This window comes from Scyliorhinus canicula, chromosome 14 (genome assembly GCF_902713615.1).
Source record: "Scyliorhinus canicula chromosome 14, sScyCan1.1, whole genome shotgun sequence".
In the NCBI taxonomy this organism is placed as follows: Eukaryota; Metazoa; Chordata; class Chondrichthyes; order Carcharhiniformes; family Scyliorhinidae; genus Scyliorhinus; species Scyliorhinus canicula.
In genome coordinates, this window is record NC_052159.1 from 66,004,893 (window position 1) to 66,024,220 (window position 19,328).

At 48.0% G+C, this 19,328-nt stretch overlaps 1 protein-coding gene across 1 annotated transcript in view; it reads right to left on the bottom strand.

The window, feature by feature from the left end:
- LOC119977140 (E3 ubiquitin-protein ligase SH3RF3-like) overlaps positions 1-19,328 on the bottom strand; it is a 422,773-nt gene that overhangs the window by 121,649 nt on the left and 281,796 nt on the right. The window contains exon 2 of the mRNA XM_038817772.1: positions 8,565-8,840. Within this exon, the coding sequence (XP_038673700.1) occupies positions 8,565-8,840 (276 nt within the window). The remainder of the gene's footprint in view (positions 1-8,564; positions 8,841-19,328) is intronic.

Sequence of the window (19,328 nt, forward strand, 5' to 3'; positions counted from 1 at the left end):
TTTTTGGGTTGTGGGGGCGAAACCCACGCAGACACGGGGAGAACGTGCAAACTCCACACGGACAGTGACCCAGAGCCGGGATCGAACCTGGGACCTCAGCGCCGTGAGGCGGTTGTGCTAACCACTAGGCCACCGTGCTGCCCTTTTGAAGGCTTTGATGACGGTGGGAGACGTCATAGCAGGGCATGTGACAGCAAAGGGGAATCGGGAATATTCGTCAACCACACTAAGGAAGTACGTGTTTCAGTCGGTGATGAGGAGGGGCCCTTTGAAGTCCATGCTGAGGCGTTCAAACGGGCGGGAGGCCTTCACCAGGCGCGCACGGTCTGGCCGGTAGAAGTGCGGTTTACACACCGCGCAGACCTGGCAGTCTCTGCTGATAGCCCTGACTACTTCGATGGAGGAGGGCAGATTGCGGGCCTTGATGAAATGGTAAAAACGGGTGATCCCTGGGTGACAGAGATTGTTGTGCAGGGTCTGGAGTCGGTCCACTTGTGTGCTGGCACATGTACCTCGGGATAGGGCATGGGGGGGGGGGGGGCTCGTTGAGCTTACCGGGGCGATACAAAATCTCGTAATTGTAGGTGGAGAGCTCGATCCTCCACTTCAAGATTTTATCATTTTTGATCTTGCCCCGCTGTGTGTTGTTGACATGAAGGCAACCGACCGTTGGTCAGTGAGGAGAGTGACTCTCTAATACCTTCCCACAGCAGTCACTGGACCTCAGACCTGATGAAGGTCCTGTCCTGGGCGCTGTACCGTCTGCTCCTGGTGGCGATGGGTTTGCAATCCAGAGTTAGGTTTGCAAAAAGGGAAGGTGGGTCGAACTTAAGGGTCGCGAGGCCATAAACAGTAAGGGGTGGTAAGGGCCAGCTAAATTTCACGGTTAGGCTCTGGAGGTTGCACTGGAAGTCAGGGCGAGTAGCAAGGCATGGGAGGATTTAGAGGTGGAAGCCGCTGAACTCTACACCCTGGACGGTGAGGGTGGCGATGCAGTACCCCCGGATCGCCACGGAGTGGGATCCGGAGGCCAGGGAGATTCTCTGGTTAGCGGGGTGTACCGCGATGGAGCAGCGCCTTACCGTATCGGGGTGGATGAAGCTCTCAGTGCTCCCGGAGTCCAGAAGGCAGTATATCTCATGCCAGTCGACCTTCACCTTTCTCGAAGCGGTCGCGAGGTTGTGCGGTCGAGACTGGTCAATCGTGACCGAGGCAAGACCCAGCTGGTCATCAGCGGTTGCAGGCGATGAGCGGCCTCATGAGGTACCCGATGGGCAGGTGTCCTGAGGCGGGTAAGATGGCGGCGCCCATTGGTTCTGAGGCAGGCAAGATGGCGGCGCCCACAGGCCACATGTGTTGTGAGTACAGCAAGATGGCGGCGCACACGACTGCACGTGGTCCGAGGAGGGGACGATGGCGGCGCCCACTGGCCGCACGTGGGGGGTGCCGGGACAATAGCGGCGATTGAGCGGGCCTGGCACACTGCAGCGAAATGTCCCTTCTTGCCACAGCCCTAGCAGAGCGTGCTCCGCGCCGGGCAGCACTGCCGGGGGTGTTTTGTCTGTCCGTAGAAGTAACATTTGGGTCCCCCGGGGTTGGTTGGCTGCCACGCGGTGCAGGCGTGGGGTTGGCTGGGAGTGGTCACTGATGGGGTCCATGATGGGGTGTCCCTCGGCGGGGTCCACGATGCACAGGGGGGGTGGGCCGTGCGGTCGGGGGCATAAGCCTGTACGCTGCGTGAGGCGACCGTAAGCCAGAGCGCTAGTTTCTTGGTTGCCACAAGGTCAAGCTTGGCCCCTTCTAAGAGGCGCTGGCGGATCTAGTCAGACCCTATGCCCGTAATGAACGCGTCTCTCATCAGCAGGTTCGAATGTTCAGTGGCCAAAACGGCCAGGCAGCCACAGTCTCTCACTAGGGCGAGCAGGGCACGCCAGAAATCTTCCACAGACTCACCGGCAAGTTGGTGTCGCGTGGACAGGAGATGCCTGGCGTAGATTTTGTTGGTCTGCTGAGCTTAATTCTCCTTTAGTAGCGCCATGGCTTCTGCGCAGGTCGGTGCGATGTTTGTGACCGTGTTTGAGGGGCTGTTCGTCGCGGGGGAGGGGGGTGAAAAAGGGGGAAATTCTGTACAGACTGTATAGTTGATTGTTGGGAAATATGTTTCCCGGGGTATTTATTTGCTATAACCTGTTTTGATACATACTTGTAATAAAATGCATTTTTTAAAAAAAATAGTGATTTTCTTCAGCTCCTTAATCAAATGTGTTTCTCAAAACTTCTGGTACATTATTCATGTCTTCCTCTGTGAAAACAGAAGCAAAGTATGAATTTATCATGGTGTGGGAAAGATAAATGAGAACATAGACTACTTGGACCTTTCTGCTACCACGGGCTTTGTGTAACTGACACCTTCTGTCATAATAAACCCTGACACAGGAGACACCCAAATCAGGCTTGTCTCCCGTACAGGCTAATGCGGACATTGTCCTGGGTGGGCCACTGGCGGGTGGTGGCTGGGTTGGGGGGGAGGGGGGAGGGGGGTTGGATTTGGTTGAGGGTGGGGTGCGGATGTGGTGGCACCCATACGGCCAGTGTCACTCTGCAGAACCAGGGGTCAGGGTAGGTGATCAGTGGTGTGTGCAGCAGGATAGCTACCTTGCAGGCCGCGGTAATGGCGGTCCATGCCTGGACACCGCCCCAGTTCCGAGGGGTGTCACCCCGGCCTCATGGATCATTCCCCAGTCAACCCACCGCCCCCCGCCTCTTCGGCCCTGGTAGGGCACCCCCACCCCAAACAGCCTGCCCAGTGTCCGGCCCGGCAGCCCACAGTCGCCCCTCTCCGCGTCCTGCCTCCTCTCTCTCCACCATCAGCCACAATGCCGGTTTCATGATGTTTAAAAACACAAGTGAACCACGCCGTCATGAACTCGGCCCAACGGAGGAGGAGAATCGCAGAGGCCCCGGAGAATACCGAATCTGGCCCGGCTGATTTAGCCCACTCGGGTAAATCGCTGGCTTTTAAAGCAGACCAAGCAGGCCAGCAGCACGGTTCAATTCCTGTACCAGCCTCCCCGGACAGGCGCCGGAATGTGGCGACTAGAGGCTTTTCACAGTAACTTCATTGAAGCCTACTCGTGACAATAAGCGATTTTCATTTCATTTCATAATGACATGCCAGCAGTATTATTTACTGTACGTGTGTTCTGGATTTCAATGATGCCACTGTTGAGGTGATGGAGAATTGCGATTTGGCGTCAAATCAGTGCCCGCTACAATTTTGCCGATGGAACCGATACTCCGCCCAATCGCGTTTCGCGATTTCGGCGTAGGCCAATGGAGAATTCCGCCTAGTGCATTTAATATGCCGAAGAAAATCAGCTGCTCACTGAAGCTGCTCAATGTGATCTCCTCTTTCCATGACAAAAATATGATAATAATCTTTATTGTCACAAGTAGGCTTATATTAACACTGCAATGAAGTAACTGTGAAAATCACCTTATCACCACACTCTGGCGCCAGTTCGGGCACAGAGGGAGAATTCAGAATTTCCAAATCACCCACCTCACAGCACGTATTTTGGGACGTGTGGGATGAAACCGGAGTGCCAGGAGAAAACCTACACAGACACGGGGATAATATGCAGACTTCGCAGAGATAGTGACCCAAGCCGGGAATCAAACCTGGGTCCCTGGTGCTGTGAAGCAACAGTGCTAACCACTGTGCTGCCCATGAGCAAGGTGAGCTACGATGGGAAAACATCAGAACACTTTGAGATCCCCAGTGGGGCATCACAGTGGTCAGCACTGTTGCTTCACAGCTCCAGGGTCCCAGGTTCGATTCCCGGCTTGGGTCTCTGTCTGTGTGGAGTCTGCACGTTCGCCCCGTATCTGCATGGGTTTCCTCCGGGTGCTCCGGTTTCCTCCCACGAGTCCCGAAAGACGTGCTTGTTAGGTGATTTGGATATTATGATCCGGGATTCTCCCCTATCCGGCAGGGCGGGGGTTCCCGGCATGGTGGAGTGGCGTGAACCACTCCGGCATTGGGCCGCCCCAAAGGCGCGGAATTCTCTGCACCTTTAGCAGGCCAAGCCCGAACATTGAGGGGCTAGGCCCGCGCCGGAGTGGTTGGCGCTCCGCCGGCTGCCGTGTAAGGCCTTTGGTGCCACGCCAGCCGGGGCCGAAGGGGCTTCGCCGGCCGGCGGAAGTCCGCGCATGCACCGGAGCATCAGCGGCTGCTGATGTCATCCCCGCGCACGCGCAGTGGAGGGGGTCACTTCCGCCTCCGCCATGGTGAAGACTATGGCGAAGGCGGAAGGAAAAGAGAGCCCTCACGTCACAGGCCCGCCCGCCGATCGGTGGGCCCCGATCGCGGGCCAGGCCACCGTTGTGGCACCCATGGTTTGATCCACGCCGGCGGGAGAGGCTTGACAGCGGCGGGACTTCGGCCCATCGCAGGCCAGAGAATCAGCGGCGGGGCACGCCGACCTGCGCGGAGCAATTCCTGCCCCCGCCGAATCTCCAGTGCCGGAGAAATCGGGACACGGCGGGGGCGGGATTGACGGCGGCCCCCGGCGATTCTCCGACCCGGCGGGGCGTCGGAGAATCCCGTCCCTGGATTTTCCCTCTGTGTACCCGAACAGGCGCCGGAATTGGCGACCAGGGGCTTTTCACAGTAACTTCATTGCAGTGCTAACGTAAGCCTACTTGTGACAATAAAGATTATATTAAAAAACTGCGTTGTGGTCTGACATCAGCAATCGTGCATATTCTATTTGCTGCTGTCAGATTCGTTCAGGTCACCTACATACCAGAATTGACGGAAAGCTGGTCAACCTTGCTTATCTGCAATCCAAGACAAAGATAAACCATTTCTTCATCAGAGAGTTGGTCTATGCTGACGACTGCACTGTGGATGTACCTACACCACATGTACAGCAACGGTTCAAGAAGGCTGCTCTCCACCACTTTCTCAAATAGCCATTAAGGATGGTCAACAAATGCTGCCCTGCATCTCATACATTAATGTATTAAAAACATTTTGGTGCAAGGTGGCTGTGTGATTGGACAGGGTGGATTCTGTGAGGATGTTTCCCCTGCATGGAGAATGTTGAAAACTAGGAGGCACTGTTTCAGGAAAAGGAGATAACCAGTTTAGAGAATCCCTAGAATCCCTACAGTGCAGAAGGCAGTTCTTTGGCCATCGAGTCTGTACTGACCCTCCAAACAAGTTCTCTCTACCTCGGCCCACTTCCCATCCTATCCACACAACTCTGTGCATTAATCATGGCCAATCCACCTAACCTGCACGTCTTTGGACCGTGGGAAGAAACGGGAGCACCCGGAGGAAACCCACACAGACACGGGGAGTATGTACAAACTCCACACAGACAGTCACCCAAGGACGGAATTGAACCCGTGTCTCTGGTGCTGTGAGGCAGCAGTGCTAACCACTGTGCCACCATGCCAGGTAAGATTCAGATGGAGCGAAATTTCGTCACTCAGGAAGGTTCTGTATCTTAGGAATTCTCTACTCCAGAGGGTTGTGGATGATCAATTGTTGAGTCGAGTATATTCAATGATTTCCCAACAATTTATTGAGGAGGACATTTCCTAATATGGGGAGGTGATTTTTTGATTTATGATGCCCACATGCTAGTGTTGCCTCCTCAACTTTACTTGATTTCCTTAGAGAGTTTGAGAGGAATTTCCCTGAGTTAGCTGGAGTTTTGATTTTCTTTCTTTGTGCTCCAGCAGATAATATCATTAGGAAACATATTTGTTGCACTGTGAACTTAATGGAGTGAGCCTAATGGTCTTTTCCTGCTGTTCTTTTCCAATGGAAATATTTCACAATCAAATTCAACAATGAGCCACTTTTTAATAAATGGATTTCATTTCTTTCCAATTGAACTAAATTTACAATAAAAACTAAACCATTCATTATTTTGTAACTCAATTCCTACTTGCCTGCCATGCAGCTTTGGATAACAAGAACGAGAATTGGGAAAGAATGATTGATAGAAAGGCGACATAGTGCATTGCCATGCTGCACTGAATAATAGAATGTTCCCCACTAAATGGATATGGAAAATATTAAAATAAAACAAGCAAGAGGTCAGCAAGATTAAATACCAATTTTAGGATTTTTAGCTGGCAATATTAAATTGGCAGTATATAATCAGCATGATTTACTTCCAAACTGGCCACCAACTGGTTTCTATCTGATTTTCCCAGCATCTAGCTACAGTGTAACATAAGCCAATCTTAATTTAAGATTGCATGATTTGTAAGTATATAAGATGCTACCAGGACTTGATGGTCTGAGCTATAAGGAGAGGATGGGACTTTTTTCCCGGCAGCGTAAGAGGCTTAGGGGTGATCTTATATAGGTCTATAAAATAATGAGGCGCATAGACAAGGTAGATAGTCAACATCTTTTCCCAAAGATGGAGGAGCGTAGAACTAAAGGGTATAGGTTTAAGGTGAGCGGGGAGAGATACAAAAGAGACCAGAGGGGAAATTTCTTCACACGGAAGAAATTGGTGAGCATCAGGAATGAGCTGCCAGAGGCAGTGATGGGGGCAGGTACACTTCTTTCCTTTAAAAAACAGTTAGACAGTTACATGGGCAGGGTGGGTATAGAGGGATATGGGCCAAATGCGGACAAGTGGGACTAGCTTAGTGATAGAAACTGGGCGGCATTGACAAGCTGGGCCAAAGGGCCTGTTTTCATGCTGAAAACATCTGTGACTCAAAGACAATGTTTTGTAGAGTGTTATTATGCTGCTATACATGTTCTGAATTGATTCCAAGGATACAGCATAAAAGTTTTTTCATGGAGTGAAACATTTTTTTATAATTTAGAGTGCCCAATTAATTTTTCCAATTAAGGGGCAATTTAGCATGGCCAATCCACCTAGCCTGCACATCTTTGGCTTGTGGGGGTGAAACCCACGCAGACATGGGGTATATGCAAACTCCACACGGATAGTGACCCAGAGCCGGGATTGAACCTAGGACCTCGGCGCCGTGAGGCAACATGGCTAACCCACTGCGCACCGTGCTGCCCTCATGGAGTAAAACATAACTTGGATGGAACCAAAACTTCTTCAACACAAAAACAGAACAAAAAGTAGTACCATAGTGTAAACACCTTAATACCACATTGAAACTTTGTGCAGAATTGAAGCTTGGCATATGGAGGTGACCTCTACAGGATGTGAAATAAATTGAGAGGAAAGCATCTTACAGATACTTTGAAGCAAATGTCATGTGGTTAAAATGATCTCAGTAGATCATTCAAATACTGGTTAGTCTTGAAAAGCCAATCAGTCACTTACATCTTTACTGTCTGCAAACTTATTTTAATTTATTTAAGTCGACAATTGTTCGTCACATTGGACCTGAAATTTGCCTGAATCCTGCCGCTAGCCGATCTCTCTGCTTGTAATTGGACTTCAGCATAAAGTGATGTTGCAATCAAAACCAGCTCTGCCATGAGCTAAAGTTGACAGCGCTGTGCATTTCCCCAACTTAAATTACATATTTTGCAGCACTAGTGGCAACCCAAAAAACAACATGCACAGTTATTGAAAAGTTGTTGTTCAGGTAATTTTAATCTTCTGCCTGCAGACTCTCCCAATGTCAGAGCAAGGTTTGCACTGGCCAGAAAAACTGGCTTGGGGCTGTATGCTGGTGAGTGGGTCATATAACACGGGATGTCAGATAGGATGATTGATATTTGTTGAATAATTTTACCACTGCCGTAACTTCTGTAACGCAAGAGGACAAGAGGACAAGTACTTTGCTCATCTAGCTTTCAAAGGAATAGAAGAATCTGCGAGAGAAATACCACAATAGTGTTAGATTGTTAAAAAAATAATGGTGGTGGGGGGGGGAATTTTCCAGTTGTTCTCACCAGCTGGACAACGAACCACTGCCATGGGTTTCTCAGCGGCGGGGTGGGGGGCTGGATTCCATCAGAAATCCCATTGACAGCGGTGGGACCAGAACCAGAAGATCCCACCACCGGCAACAGTGTGGGGGGGGGGGGGGGGGGGGCACAGATAATCTATCCCCTCCAATCCCCAATGTTGTTAGTTAGAGTGCTCTCTGATACCTCTACAGAGTGGAGATGCACAGCAGCTAAATTTATGATAATGCACTGAGTAAATGCAAAACACATTTTACATGCAGCACGGTAGCATAGTGGTTAGCACGATGTCTTCACAGCACCAAGGTTCCAGGTTCGTTTCCTGCTTGGGTCACTGTTTGTACGGAGTCTGCACGTTCTCTCCGTGTCTGCCTGAGTTTCCTCCGGGTGCTCCGGTTTTCCCCCCACAGTCCAAAGATGTGCAGGCTAGGTGGATTGGCCATGCTAAATTGCCCTTAGGTTAGATAGGGTTGCAGGGTTACGGGAATAGGGTGGAGGTGTGGGCTTAACTAGGGTGCTCTCTCCAAGAGCCGGTGAAGACTCGATGGGCCGAATGGCCTCCTTCTGCACTGCAAATTCTACCTCCAGAGGAAAAACAAATATATACATCTCGGTGCAATTATTATTTTACCTTTGAGAAAGTCAAGCAGTCCTTGTCTTGTTCTTTATCCTTTACTTCAAAGTCATAAAGTGCTTTGCCCTGAGGAGGTGGTTGTGGAAGGGGCTTGATGCATTGAATATAACTAGCTGGGAAAAAGCCATGGGTACCATTAAGCTCGCCATGATACCAGTTCTCATCCACCTTCCGTCGCAGAATGAGGAAGTCACCTTTGCAGAATCTGAGATCACCAGGTTCCTTCCCTTCATAGTTATAAAGAGCCTTGGCACATGGTAACTGTGGAACGATCTGAAACCCAAAGCACACCAATAATTAATATTTATTGCGGGCGCTCACTAAATAGATACTTCCACATTCAATCGACTTTCATACTTGGCACTGAATTCCAAACTCCAAAAAATATTTTTACTTTTCTAAAACCTTTCCACTTAACAGGCTTTGCTAGGATGTAATTAAATTGGTGCTTACATCGGAATAGAGTTTACCATGGCAGTGTCTACTTTTACTGTTAAAAATCTGAACTGCCTTAAATCTCCATTAAAAGTGACGGTTTCAAATAATGCACCATAAGAGCCACGCTGCATCAGAGATCTGAATCTCTCACACCAGTTATTTGGCTCCAATTCAGCAAGAAAACATGAAGTGAAGTTTATTGGATAATATTATTCCAATGTTTTGTATTGCTAAATTGTTGCTCTTCACTGACAAGTATGGCTCACTTGTATCCTCATTAAATGGCACACAAGTGATTGGGGTCTATGAGGTTCTCAATGTACTGAGTAACTACTGCCAACTCCTCTGAACTGTGACAACACCCAGGAGAATGGGAACAGCTGGTCCATGTTTTTTGGTGTCTGAACCAACCACAATATAACTGCACAGTTAAATAGGAAAAGAAAATTGTGAAAATCTGAAATTAGAACGCAGAATATTCTGGAAGTACTCAACAGGTCCAATCAGTATCTGAAAGGAATAAAAAGATAAATTGAAACAATATCCCATTTTTTTCTTTTTTCACCTGCTGACCTATATTGCTGTGTATTTTCAGCATTTTCTCTTCTTACGTCATGCTGTATTTTAACCTAATTTTTGTTCTGAATTATGTCCAAAATGAATCATGGTCTGAAGCAAAGTAGAACACAATGTCAGCATTGAGTGCATGATGTCAGCACCATTTTTAAATGTGTTCTGTGGATTCAGATTTGGAAGCAGAATAAATCCTCATTGTGAAACTGGGGACTGAATTATACAAGTCACCATGATCTCCGCTCAGCCCTGCTAAAATGTTGGGGGCAGTGGGGGTGGGGGGCAGGCGGAGCCTTCCCTGAGGGAGAATGGCTGTCCTGCAACATTAATAGGCTGAAGGCAGGATTTGTGCCCTTCATGTATAGGAAGTTCCATCTCAGTGAGTTGCATTTGAGAAGGCGCTCAACAATGGATCAGAACTTTGTAAGTGTATGCCTATGTATTTCTATGTATGCGGGATGGAAATTGGTGATGGGCTGGAGGGCAGATTTTGAGAGGCCATGGGGACAAGGGAAAACCTGGAGAGGGGTAAAGCCCAGGCAAGGCTCCCTGATGGGCCCGGAGAGCTAGTCAAGGAGATCCCTCCCATCCCCAGCCCATTACCAGCATAAACAGGAAACCTACCTGGCTGGTCGCTTGTTGTGGGCCTCTCCCACCATCAGTTTAACTGCCCAATTAAGGGCCACAAATGTTCCCATAGGGGCAGCACAACACTTCCTCTGCCACTGGGAAAACTGTAACGGTGGTAGAAGAGGCAGGGTGAAATGATGGACAGGCCGCTCGCTGGATTTAACATACCCCTGCTTTCAGACCCACTGGCACAGGAACATACCATTTCGTAACACTTAGCCCATAACCTTGAATTAAGACATGCCAAGTGCTCATCCAGGTCATTTTTAAAGGGTGTGAGGCAACCCGCCTCTACCACCCTCCAGTGCATTCCAGACTGTCACCACTCTCTGAATAAAAATATTTTTCCTCACATTCCCCCCCCCCCCAAACCTCCTGCCCCTCACCTTGAACTTGTGTCCCCTCATGACTGACCCTTCAGCTAAGGGGAACAGCTGCTCCCTATCACCTCGTGCATGCCCCTCATAATCTTGTACACCTCGATCAGGTCACCCTTCAGTCTTCTCTGCTCCAACAAAAACTACCCAAGTATATCCAACCTCTCTTCATAACTTGAGGGCACGATTCTCCGTTTGGGAGACTATGGGCTGGATTCTCCGATTTTGCGGCTAAGTGCTGACACCGGTGTGGGAACTGTGGAGTTTTAGATGCCAAAATCGACGCCGAGTCCACACCAATCCTGGGACCGGTGAAGGGCTGCACCAAAAACAGCTGGAGAATGGCCGGTTCCGTGGCCACACATGCGCATGGCGACGACCTGCAGCGGCCGCGCCGCACAACATGCAAGGACCCGAGTTGCCAAATACTGCCCCCTTGGCCACCCCCCACCAGTGTCCCCCCAGCCCTCGCGGAAGCCCCTCTGGCCAGCAGCACAGCTCCCGGATGACTGTGGCGGCACTGGACACAGTTCGTGGCTACCACACCGGGCTCCCGACCGCTGAGACCACAAGTCCCCGCGCGATCGGGAACTTGGCCCATTGGGGGCGGAGCATCGGGGTTGAGCTTTCCAATGACGCACTAACACTGTTCCAACGGCGTGTGTGCACAACGCGATGATGCTATTTTGGATGGTGCAGAGAGTAAAAAACCAGCACCAAACCGGCGCCGCCTCCGATTTGGGCATCAGAAGGAATTCCCCGTCCGATCGCCAAATATGATATTGGTGTCGGGCAACATAGAATCCTGCCCCTTGTTCTCCCGCCGGATGTGAATTGCAACTGGTTTACAATCCCTCTGGGATCACAAACCGCAAGCAATTCAGTATTCCTTGCCATGCAAATTTATGCATGGCGTAGAATTCAAGGGATTCCCAGGGGGAATCCTTTTAACAGGAGGAATCCCGTTATCAATGAGAGGTAAGTGCAGTGTAATCACATGCTTCAGTGGTTGGAATACACTTAGTGCTTGGAATGGGCTTACCTCTCTTTGATGTGGTCAATGTTTGTAAACATTGGGGATCACCACGAAGGACACTTAACAGAGAAGGGAGGTGAATGAATCACATCTGCAGATGGTTTGTCGAAGCTGTCAATCACAGACCACTGCTAGAAAGCTATGAATGGCTTGCAGCTAATGGATCTGTGGGGACCAGACGCAGGTCACAGTTGTTCTCCTCTGAGAAATGGATACGTGAAGTTTCAAGGTTGGTAAGACAGCTGTAACACTTCTCAGTGCTCCTGTCTGGACTGCGCCTCTAGGGAGGGGTCCCTGTGAGGAGTTTCCCTATTATAGGGGTCCAAGAAAGTGTGTGTGTGACGGGGGAGGGGGGGGGGCTGGTCGAAGAGGGAGTGGGTAGACAGTGCATTGTGGGGGGCGGTGGCCCTTGGTTGGGCTCGGATGGTCTCTACCAGCATGGTGCTGGCCTGGTGGACCTCTCAGTGGCCAAGGTGGTAACGCCTTGGGGGGGGTTACCCCCTTCACCCACTGCAAGGTTCACCATGCCAGGGCCATGCTGGTGGAGACAACAAGTGATCCGCACCACGTAGTTCACGGAGAATCACAGAGGGCTGGGGCATAGGGTGCCAGGCCCTCTGAATGGATGTAAATGAGTCATTAAGACCCATTTGCATTAATTTATATGCTCCCTCTGGTGCATGGCACAGACATCGATTCCAGGGGTCTCAGTATCATGTTCGGATTGGCACCTGGCGTCGATCCCGATTTTGCCCCAACGCCCAATTCTCTGTCCCATCGGAGGACACAATCCAGATATCCCGGGATGGAGAATGCCAGGCAACAACCTGATGAATCTCCTCTGCAACCCCCCCCCCCCCCCCCCCCCCCAGTGCAATCACATCCTATAATGTGATGACCAGAACTGCACACATTATTCCAGCTGTGACCTCACCAAAGTTCTATGCAACTCCAACATGACCTCCCTGCTTTTGTAATCAATTCCTCGATTGATAAAGGTAGGTGTTCCATATGCCTTTTCACCACCTTATTAACCTGCATTTCTGCATTCAGGGATCTATGGACAAACAAGCCAAGATCCCTTTGTTCCTCAAAATTTCCTAGTGTCATGTCTTTCATTGAGTACTTCCTTGTCAATTACTCCTTCCAGAGTGTATCACCTCACACTTCTCAGGGTTAAATTCTATCTGCCACTTATCTGTCCATTTGACCATCCTGTCTATATCTTCCTGTAACCCAAGACACCCAAAATCTAAAACTGTTTGTAGTGCAGGGTTAATTTGTTTAATTGCATGTGTCCTTTACATTTTGTATATGGCCGGCCACAAGTAGCCAGCTTAAAGGGACTGTGCGGTCTCACCAGGAACTTTTGTGTTTCTGCTCAATTTCCAGACGAGTTCCCATTAAAATAATACAAAGGATAAACCAGAAAATTAAATGTATAAAGTTCTTTCAGGGAACAGAGATAAAATTGGATTTCTCATTATAAACTTCACTGTTCCTAATATTGGCCAACTCTGTGCGGTGGTGATGAATTGCTTATGCTACATTGTGCTTTTATTACTGTTATAATTAATAGAGAATAAAAATCATTTTAAATGCGTCAGCTATTTTTGCGTGACAGCATCGGGTTGAGGGATAACATTCTTGCAACATTGAGCACTTTATCACCATTGACTGTCAAAAGAAACAAGGACCAAAAGGGAAAAAATACTCAGGACAATTCCTCTTTAATCTACTCAGGTAATTGAAATCAACCCAGGAAATGACATAGATCGTCTTATGACTATGTCCACCTTGACTAAAATCATTAACCTTCTGGAGTTATCTGAAAGAACTTTGACTGGGAAAAACTATACAAAGAAACTATACTCAAGGGAGTATTTATGTAACTACAGCATATGTATGGATTTATTTTGTTGTTTGACAAAAGGTCACATTTATTGCTCCTTTCTAGTTGCCCTTCGGTGGTAAACACTTTGATTATGGCTGCTTTTTCTTATTAATCCATTGTATTGATTTATTTCTACAATTCAAAACACTTCAATCAGCATTTATACAAGGTTTCACAATAATGAATGCTTGCAATAACAAAATACCCTTTTTTTCCAATTACGCGACAATTTAGCTTGGCCAATCCACCTACCCTGCACATCTTTGGGTTGTGGGGGTGAGACCCATACAGACAAGGGGAGAATGTGCAAACTCCACTTGGACAGTGACCCGAACCCGTGTCCTCAATGCCGTGAGGCAGCAGTGCTAACCACTGTGCCATCGTGCCTCCCAGAATACCATTGTTGTCTACTTTCATTGCAGTTGCCTATTTCCTTCTCAAAGAAATAGGTTTTGACTAGACAAATGCAAACCATATTCCATAGAATATTCTTCATTATGTCCTCATGCAGCCAGAATCTTCTCCACCTAATCCCTGCCACAATTAAATTGTGCATCCTGCCATTGTTCTCCTCCAGAGCAAGCTAATTATCATCCCACTCCTGGGGTCCCTGACCAATTGGTGGTAATGGGAGGGGTGATGCGTCCATTCTGTGCATGGAAGAATTTCTAAATAAAGTGACCACAGCATGGTCAACAAAGACTCACCAGTATCTGAATCTTCAAGGCTGCAGAGATTCATGAATGAAGAGGAGACCTGGGAAGGCTGCTTCTCAGGGTTCTCACTCTTCCATGAAGGGCTTCCTGTGGGATCAGAGGAGCTTCAATGAGGTGAGTTCGCCCAAGAATGGGACGAAGAGCAAAACCTCCCTAACCATCCAGGAATGCATGGAAATGGTCAGGTCAGCAGCGGAAGTGTGGTTCCTCCAACTTGGAGACAGTGTACCAAGAATCCAGAACCTCAGGAGTGTGGGAAAGGTGAGTGACATATGACGTTCGGGTGCCAAACACTTTCCCAGCATCCTCCTGCAAAGTACTCCTCAGGAGAACATTCTCCATTCTCCCTCACCTAACAGCCCCATCTGAACACTCACAGTTCCCTCAGCTTATTTCCCTCTTACATATGCCTCACAGTAAACCCTCCACAGATGTCCTCCCCTCCTCACAACACAGGCAATTTATAACATTCATAAATCTCTTATTTTTCTCCTTGGACTACACAACAACCTCAGGAAGAGGGAGAGAGGTGGTGTGTGTGTGTGTGTGTGTGAGAGAGTGAGGTGGGGCTTCTGTTCCACTGGGAGGCAGGTCTTGAAGATGTCATCAGTGATCTGCCATGAGACCCAGAGCCTCCTATAGCATGCGCGTTGAGAAAGCTGATCCCATGTGTTGGGGGTCTCGTCTCCTTCCAGCTGGATCTTAGTGTCAATACCCTCTGCCCTGTGTAGGTGTAGGTGACTGAGAAGGCTGCTGTTGCTCCTGTTACTGCTGGAGCTGTTGGCTTTGGCGTGGTCTCTGCTTTTGTCCCTCAGCACAGGTGACAGGTGAAAGCGGTTCCCATGTCATGGTGAAGGCTGGACGTACAGGAATGCAGCTGAAGGTGAGTGAAGTGCTAGATAGGTGAAATGCTTCCCAAGAAGCTGGCAATCACCTGCCAATTAATGAACGCTCTCTTTGATAGAAGAAGCACTTTGAACATGGCTCTGCTTGGAGCTCTTCAGTGTAATTGATCAAAGGCTTTCCAGCTTGTAAATTTCATTGAAGAAGTTCCCCCTGCTGTGACCCTGGAGAGGTGCAGATACAGCACGGAAGCTGTTTGAGATTGGGAAAGAAGAAATTTATGCTTCAAAAGTCTCTGAACTGCTTTTTTAAACCACTTCAAACACTTTCCCTCCTGACCCAGTTGAGTCTACCATTGGACTGACAACCTGCCCAAGGGAAAGACAAAAGAGGGCGGGATCATGGTCAGATCCAGCACAAATCCACTCTTATTACTGCGCATTCTGTTGCAATAATCCTTTGCTGCACAGTGCTGCAAGTGACTGAATTTTCACACATCACCCATGCAGCATTTCACACAGCTCTGCAAATGACCACAGCAGCACAGCTCAGCTTTTGCGCCCCTCATTCAGAACTCAAACCCTTTTGACACTCAACTACCATCTGAGTGTATTCTCCCTCAGAGGAGGCAGCTCACTGAGCAATCCCTTGCTCACCCCAGATTCACCGCAAGGGAATGCTCCTCAAAGACCTCGGGCCCTCACTCCATCGTCAACATTGCTTGTCATCCTGCCATGTCCTACAATTCTGAGACTACCAACTCTGTGAAAGAGAAACCCTGCCCTGCTATGCCACAAAGAGCAACACCATCCACTCAATAGCAGTACATCACGCAAAGTTAATGGCGGAAAGTTCCATGAGTACCACACATCTTGACCCTTATATCTGCTCTACCTTTATTCCAAGATGGCAGATCAAAGAAACAGCCAAAGGTCCAAGGAGGCCACAGTGTCCCGGTTTACAGACCACAACCCTGACATCCTTTTGAGCAAGCTATATGCCCGCAAGGACGTCCTTTTCCCTGCAGGACACAAGTTCCCTCCAGCTACCAGCAAAGGAGCCTGGCTGCACATTGCGGGTTAGCTCAGCAGGTGACCATCAGTGAACCTGGGCACTGACAAAGCACTTCTGTAACCTTCTGCGCTCTAGTAAAGTGAGTGAGATGTCCCTACTAGGCACGCAGACTGATATCGCTGTGTGCAATACGTCAGGCCTCGGGTGGCCACACGGCACATGATACTGAGCAAAGTTTGAGTATGTGCCCATGTCAATAGCGCATCAAATACTTTGAATATTAAAGAATGCCAATGAGGAGAAGTTCATGGAGAGCTCTTGGATGATTCTTTAATCTCCATGTCGTGAGAAGCCCTTTCCCTTGTCTTTTCAGGAGAAGAGGGTACACAATGCCCAAGAGCTGTCAAAGACCAGGGTGACACTGCAAACATACATGAGCTCAGACCTGTGGAGGGCCATGTATATTCCCTGAATGCTGTTGTCAAAATGTGTGGGTGAAAATATAATTTCCCCAATAGTGACCCTGGCATCACAGGGTGTGCATGCAGGGTTCTGACCTCAGAGGCTGAAAACAAACTTTTTTCCCGCCCATGAGAAATTGTTTGGTGTCCCTTTTTGAGGGGGAAATTCAGAATTACACTCCAGTGCTCTCAATTTTTATGACTCCTGCACCCACACCTGATTTTGTGTGGGTATGAAAATACAACCCTATTTGTTCAGACAACAGTAAACAGAACAAACTGCAAATCACGAAAATTTTAAATTAACCAGAAAATGTTAAAAATGTACAACAAATCAGACTATATCCAAGAAAGAAGAGTGGGCCCTTTTGTCTGAAATCATGATGCAAATTCTCAGCTGAAAAGGAATAGTTTTCCCTTTCACATCTTGACTTATCTGTTGGATATTTCCATTATTTTCCGTTTGACTTCAGATTTTGAGTATTGACAGTTTTCCTTTTGTAGTGTGTAGTCATGTAAAAGTCAAATTTCTGAGACCCTTTGTGAGGCTGGATTTTACACAGGTATGTTTCCGAGGGGGTTTGCATTCACACCTCACGGTGCTTACGGCTCACCCAGTCAGCACCGAAGTGGGCTTTCAGACCCTCAGCTTCAGACACTGTGGCTTGCAAAGAAGTTAATCGGAGCAAGAAGGATGTCCGTTTTTTTCCATTATGGGGCCTTGGGACTGTTCATGACAGCTCAGTGAGCGTAGTTCAATTTCAGGGAAGGATTAATACATTTGCGGCTGACAACACACTCTGCACAGACTCTGCAGTTTGCTCCAATCATACTTCCATCATCTCACCCAGAAATGACTAAAGTTCCCAGATAATTCCTGAACAGGCGCCGGAGTGTGGTGACTAGGGGATTTTCACAGTAACCTACTTGTGATTTATTATTATTATAATTTGGTAGGCAAATTGCACTCTGTGAACAAGCATTGATGCTGAACGATCAAGAAAACCCCTGTTTTAAGTTTAGGTTTCTGTTGTGTTAACCTGACCATACAATGGGACAATGAACTGAGTCAGAGCACAATGTTCATGGAAAGTCAGGGGTGAATCTTTACATGGGGTATTCAAAAAAATATACATTTTTTGGCCAAACATCGGGTGTCCAACCTTTATCTTGTTGCTGAGATGTGAATGTACATTTCTATACTCTGACAATGGATTCAATTGCAGATCTTCTCTTAGGCACTACAATCCTCAAGGATTATTCATAACTGTAATTGATTGTCACCATAATGTGTAAATACAACACTCCAATGCACCATCCTAAAAAATGTACAGTACAAATTATGAAAATTGGTCCTTGCATCATTAATTATTCCACTTCCCATACCATTTGAAAATGATAACACGTGGATGGGATTTAATTCTTCATTTAATTAAAATCCAAGTGATTAATTTTTATAATAGCCTCCTAAATGTTTCATCAATGTTTATCGATTCCCCAGCTTAGGTTGGTATATGATTCAAGCCTCCACAAACTACTACAATATTAAAGCTTAAACATTCTGAGGGTGTGATTGGTTACACAGACTTCAGCAAAATTTTATGAAGGCAAACATTCAGCCACATACTTAGGGTGGTAGTGGGGTGGGGGTGGGGATGGGTGAGGGGGTGGTGAGGAGGTGGTGAGGGGGTCCTGCCACACATGCCATGGGAACCTGTAACACAGCGGGGTCCCACTTGGTTGCTCGATGCCGACCTCCGCTTCGTTGACTGCTGTCCTTCCGGGCCTACCAAACAGGTCCAGTGCCCGCCGCTCCACTGTGGTGAGGGGCCGCAGGTCCGCCGGTCCCATCCGGTCTTCTCTCTCTCACATCTGTTGTGGGCTGCCTGCTCCTGGGGGGCGGTGGACAGACAATGCCCGAGGCAGGCGTAAAAGTCTAATGATGACCATGAAACCATTGTTGATGTTGTAAAAACCCATCTGGTTCACTAATGTCCTTTAGGGAAGGAAATCTGCCATCCTTACTTGGTTTGGCCCGCATGTGACTCCAGACCCTCAACAACATGGTTGACTCGTAATTGCCCCCTCAAGGGAAATTAGGGATGGGCAATAAATGCTGGCCCAGCTTACGATGCCCATGTCCTCTGAGCAATTTTTAAAAAATTGTAGCCTAAATTGCAAGTTGAGTCTCACAGAAGTAAAATAAAATAAATGTAAATGTCATCACAGTCTCTGGTCACCACGCCTCAGGCGAGGGGCAAGGTTGGGAAGGTGGAGCCTTCATGAATAACCTCAGCCAGTACGGGAATTGAGCCCATGCTGTTGGCCTCGCTCTACATCACGAATCAGGCGTCCAGTTATGATTGGAGAAAAGATCAATAAAAAGGATGATCTAATTTACATAGGCTATTTCACCAGGACCCTGAACCTTAACCAGAATATGACTGAAAAATTAACAAATCAACAGCAAAGATTAGAGATTAAAAGAATTAATTCCCAACCATGTAGTGGATTTTTCAGAATACTGTATTGATCAAAACAACTGGGTAACTCTCTGGGTAGGAGTGAAATATTTGGCTGCAAATATAATTATAGTTTGAGATAGTCTAATTATTTCCAGGACACGCAATTCCTCGGAATATGGACATGCCATCTTTTGTATTTAACGGATTATAGATGAGAAGAATTGCCCTACATTTCATGGCTTGAGAATAATTACTCACAACAAAACCAATCACTTCCTAAACAGAGATAAGCAAAGGTCCCGATGCTCACCTGT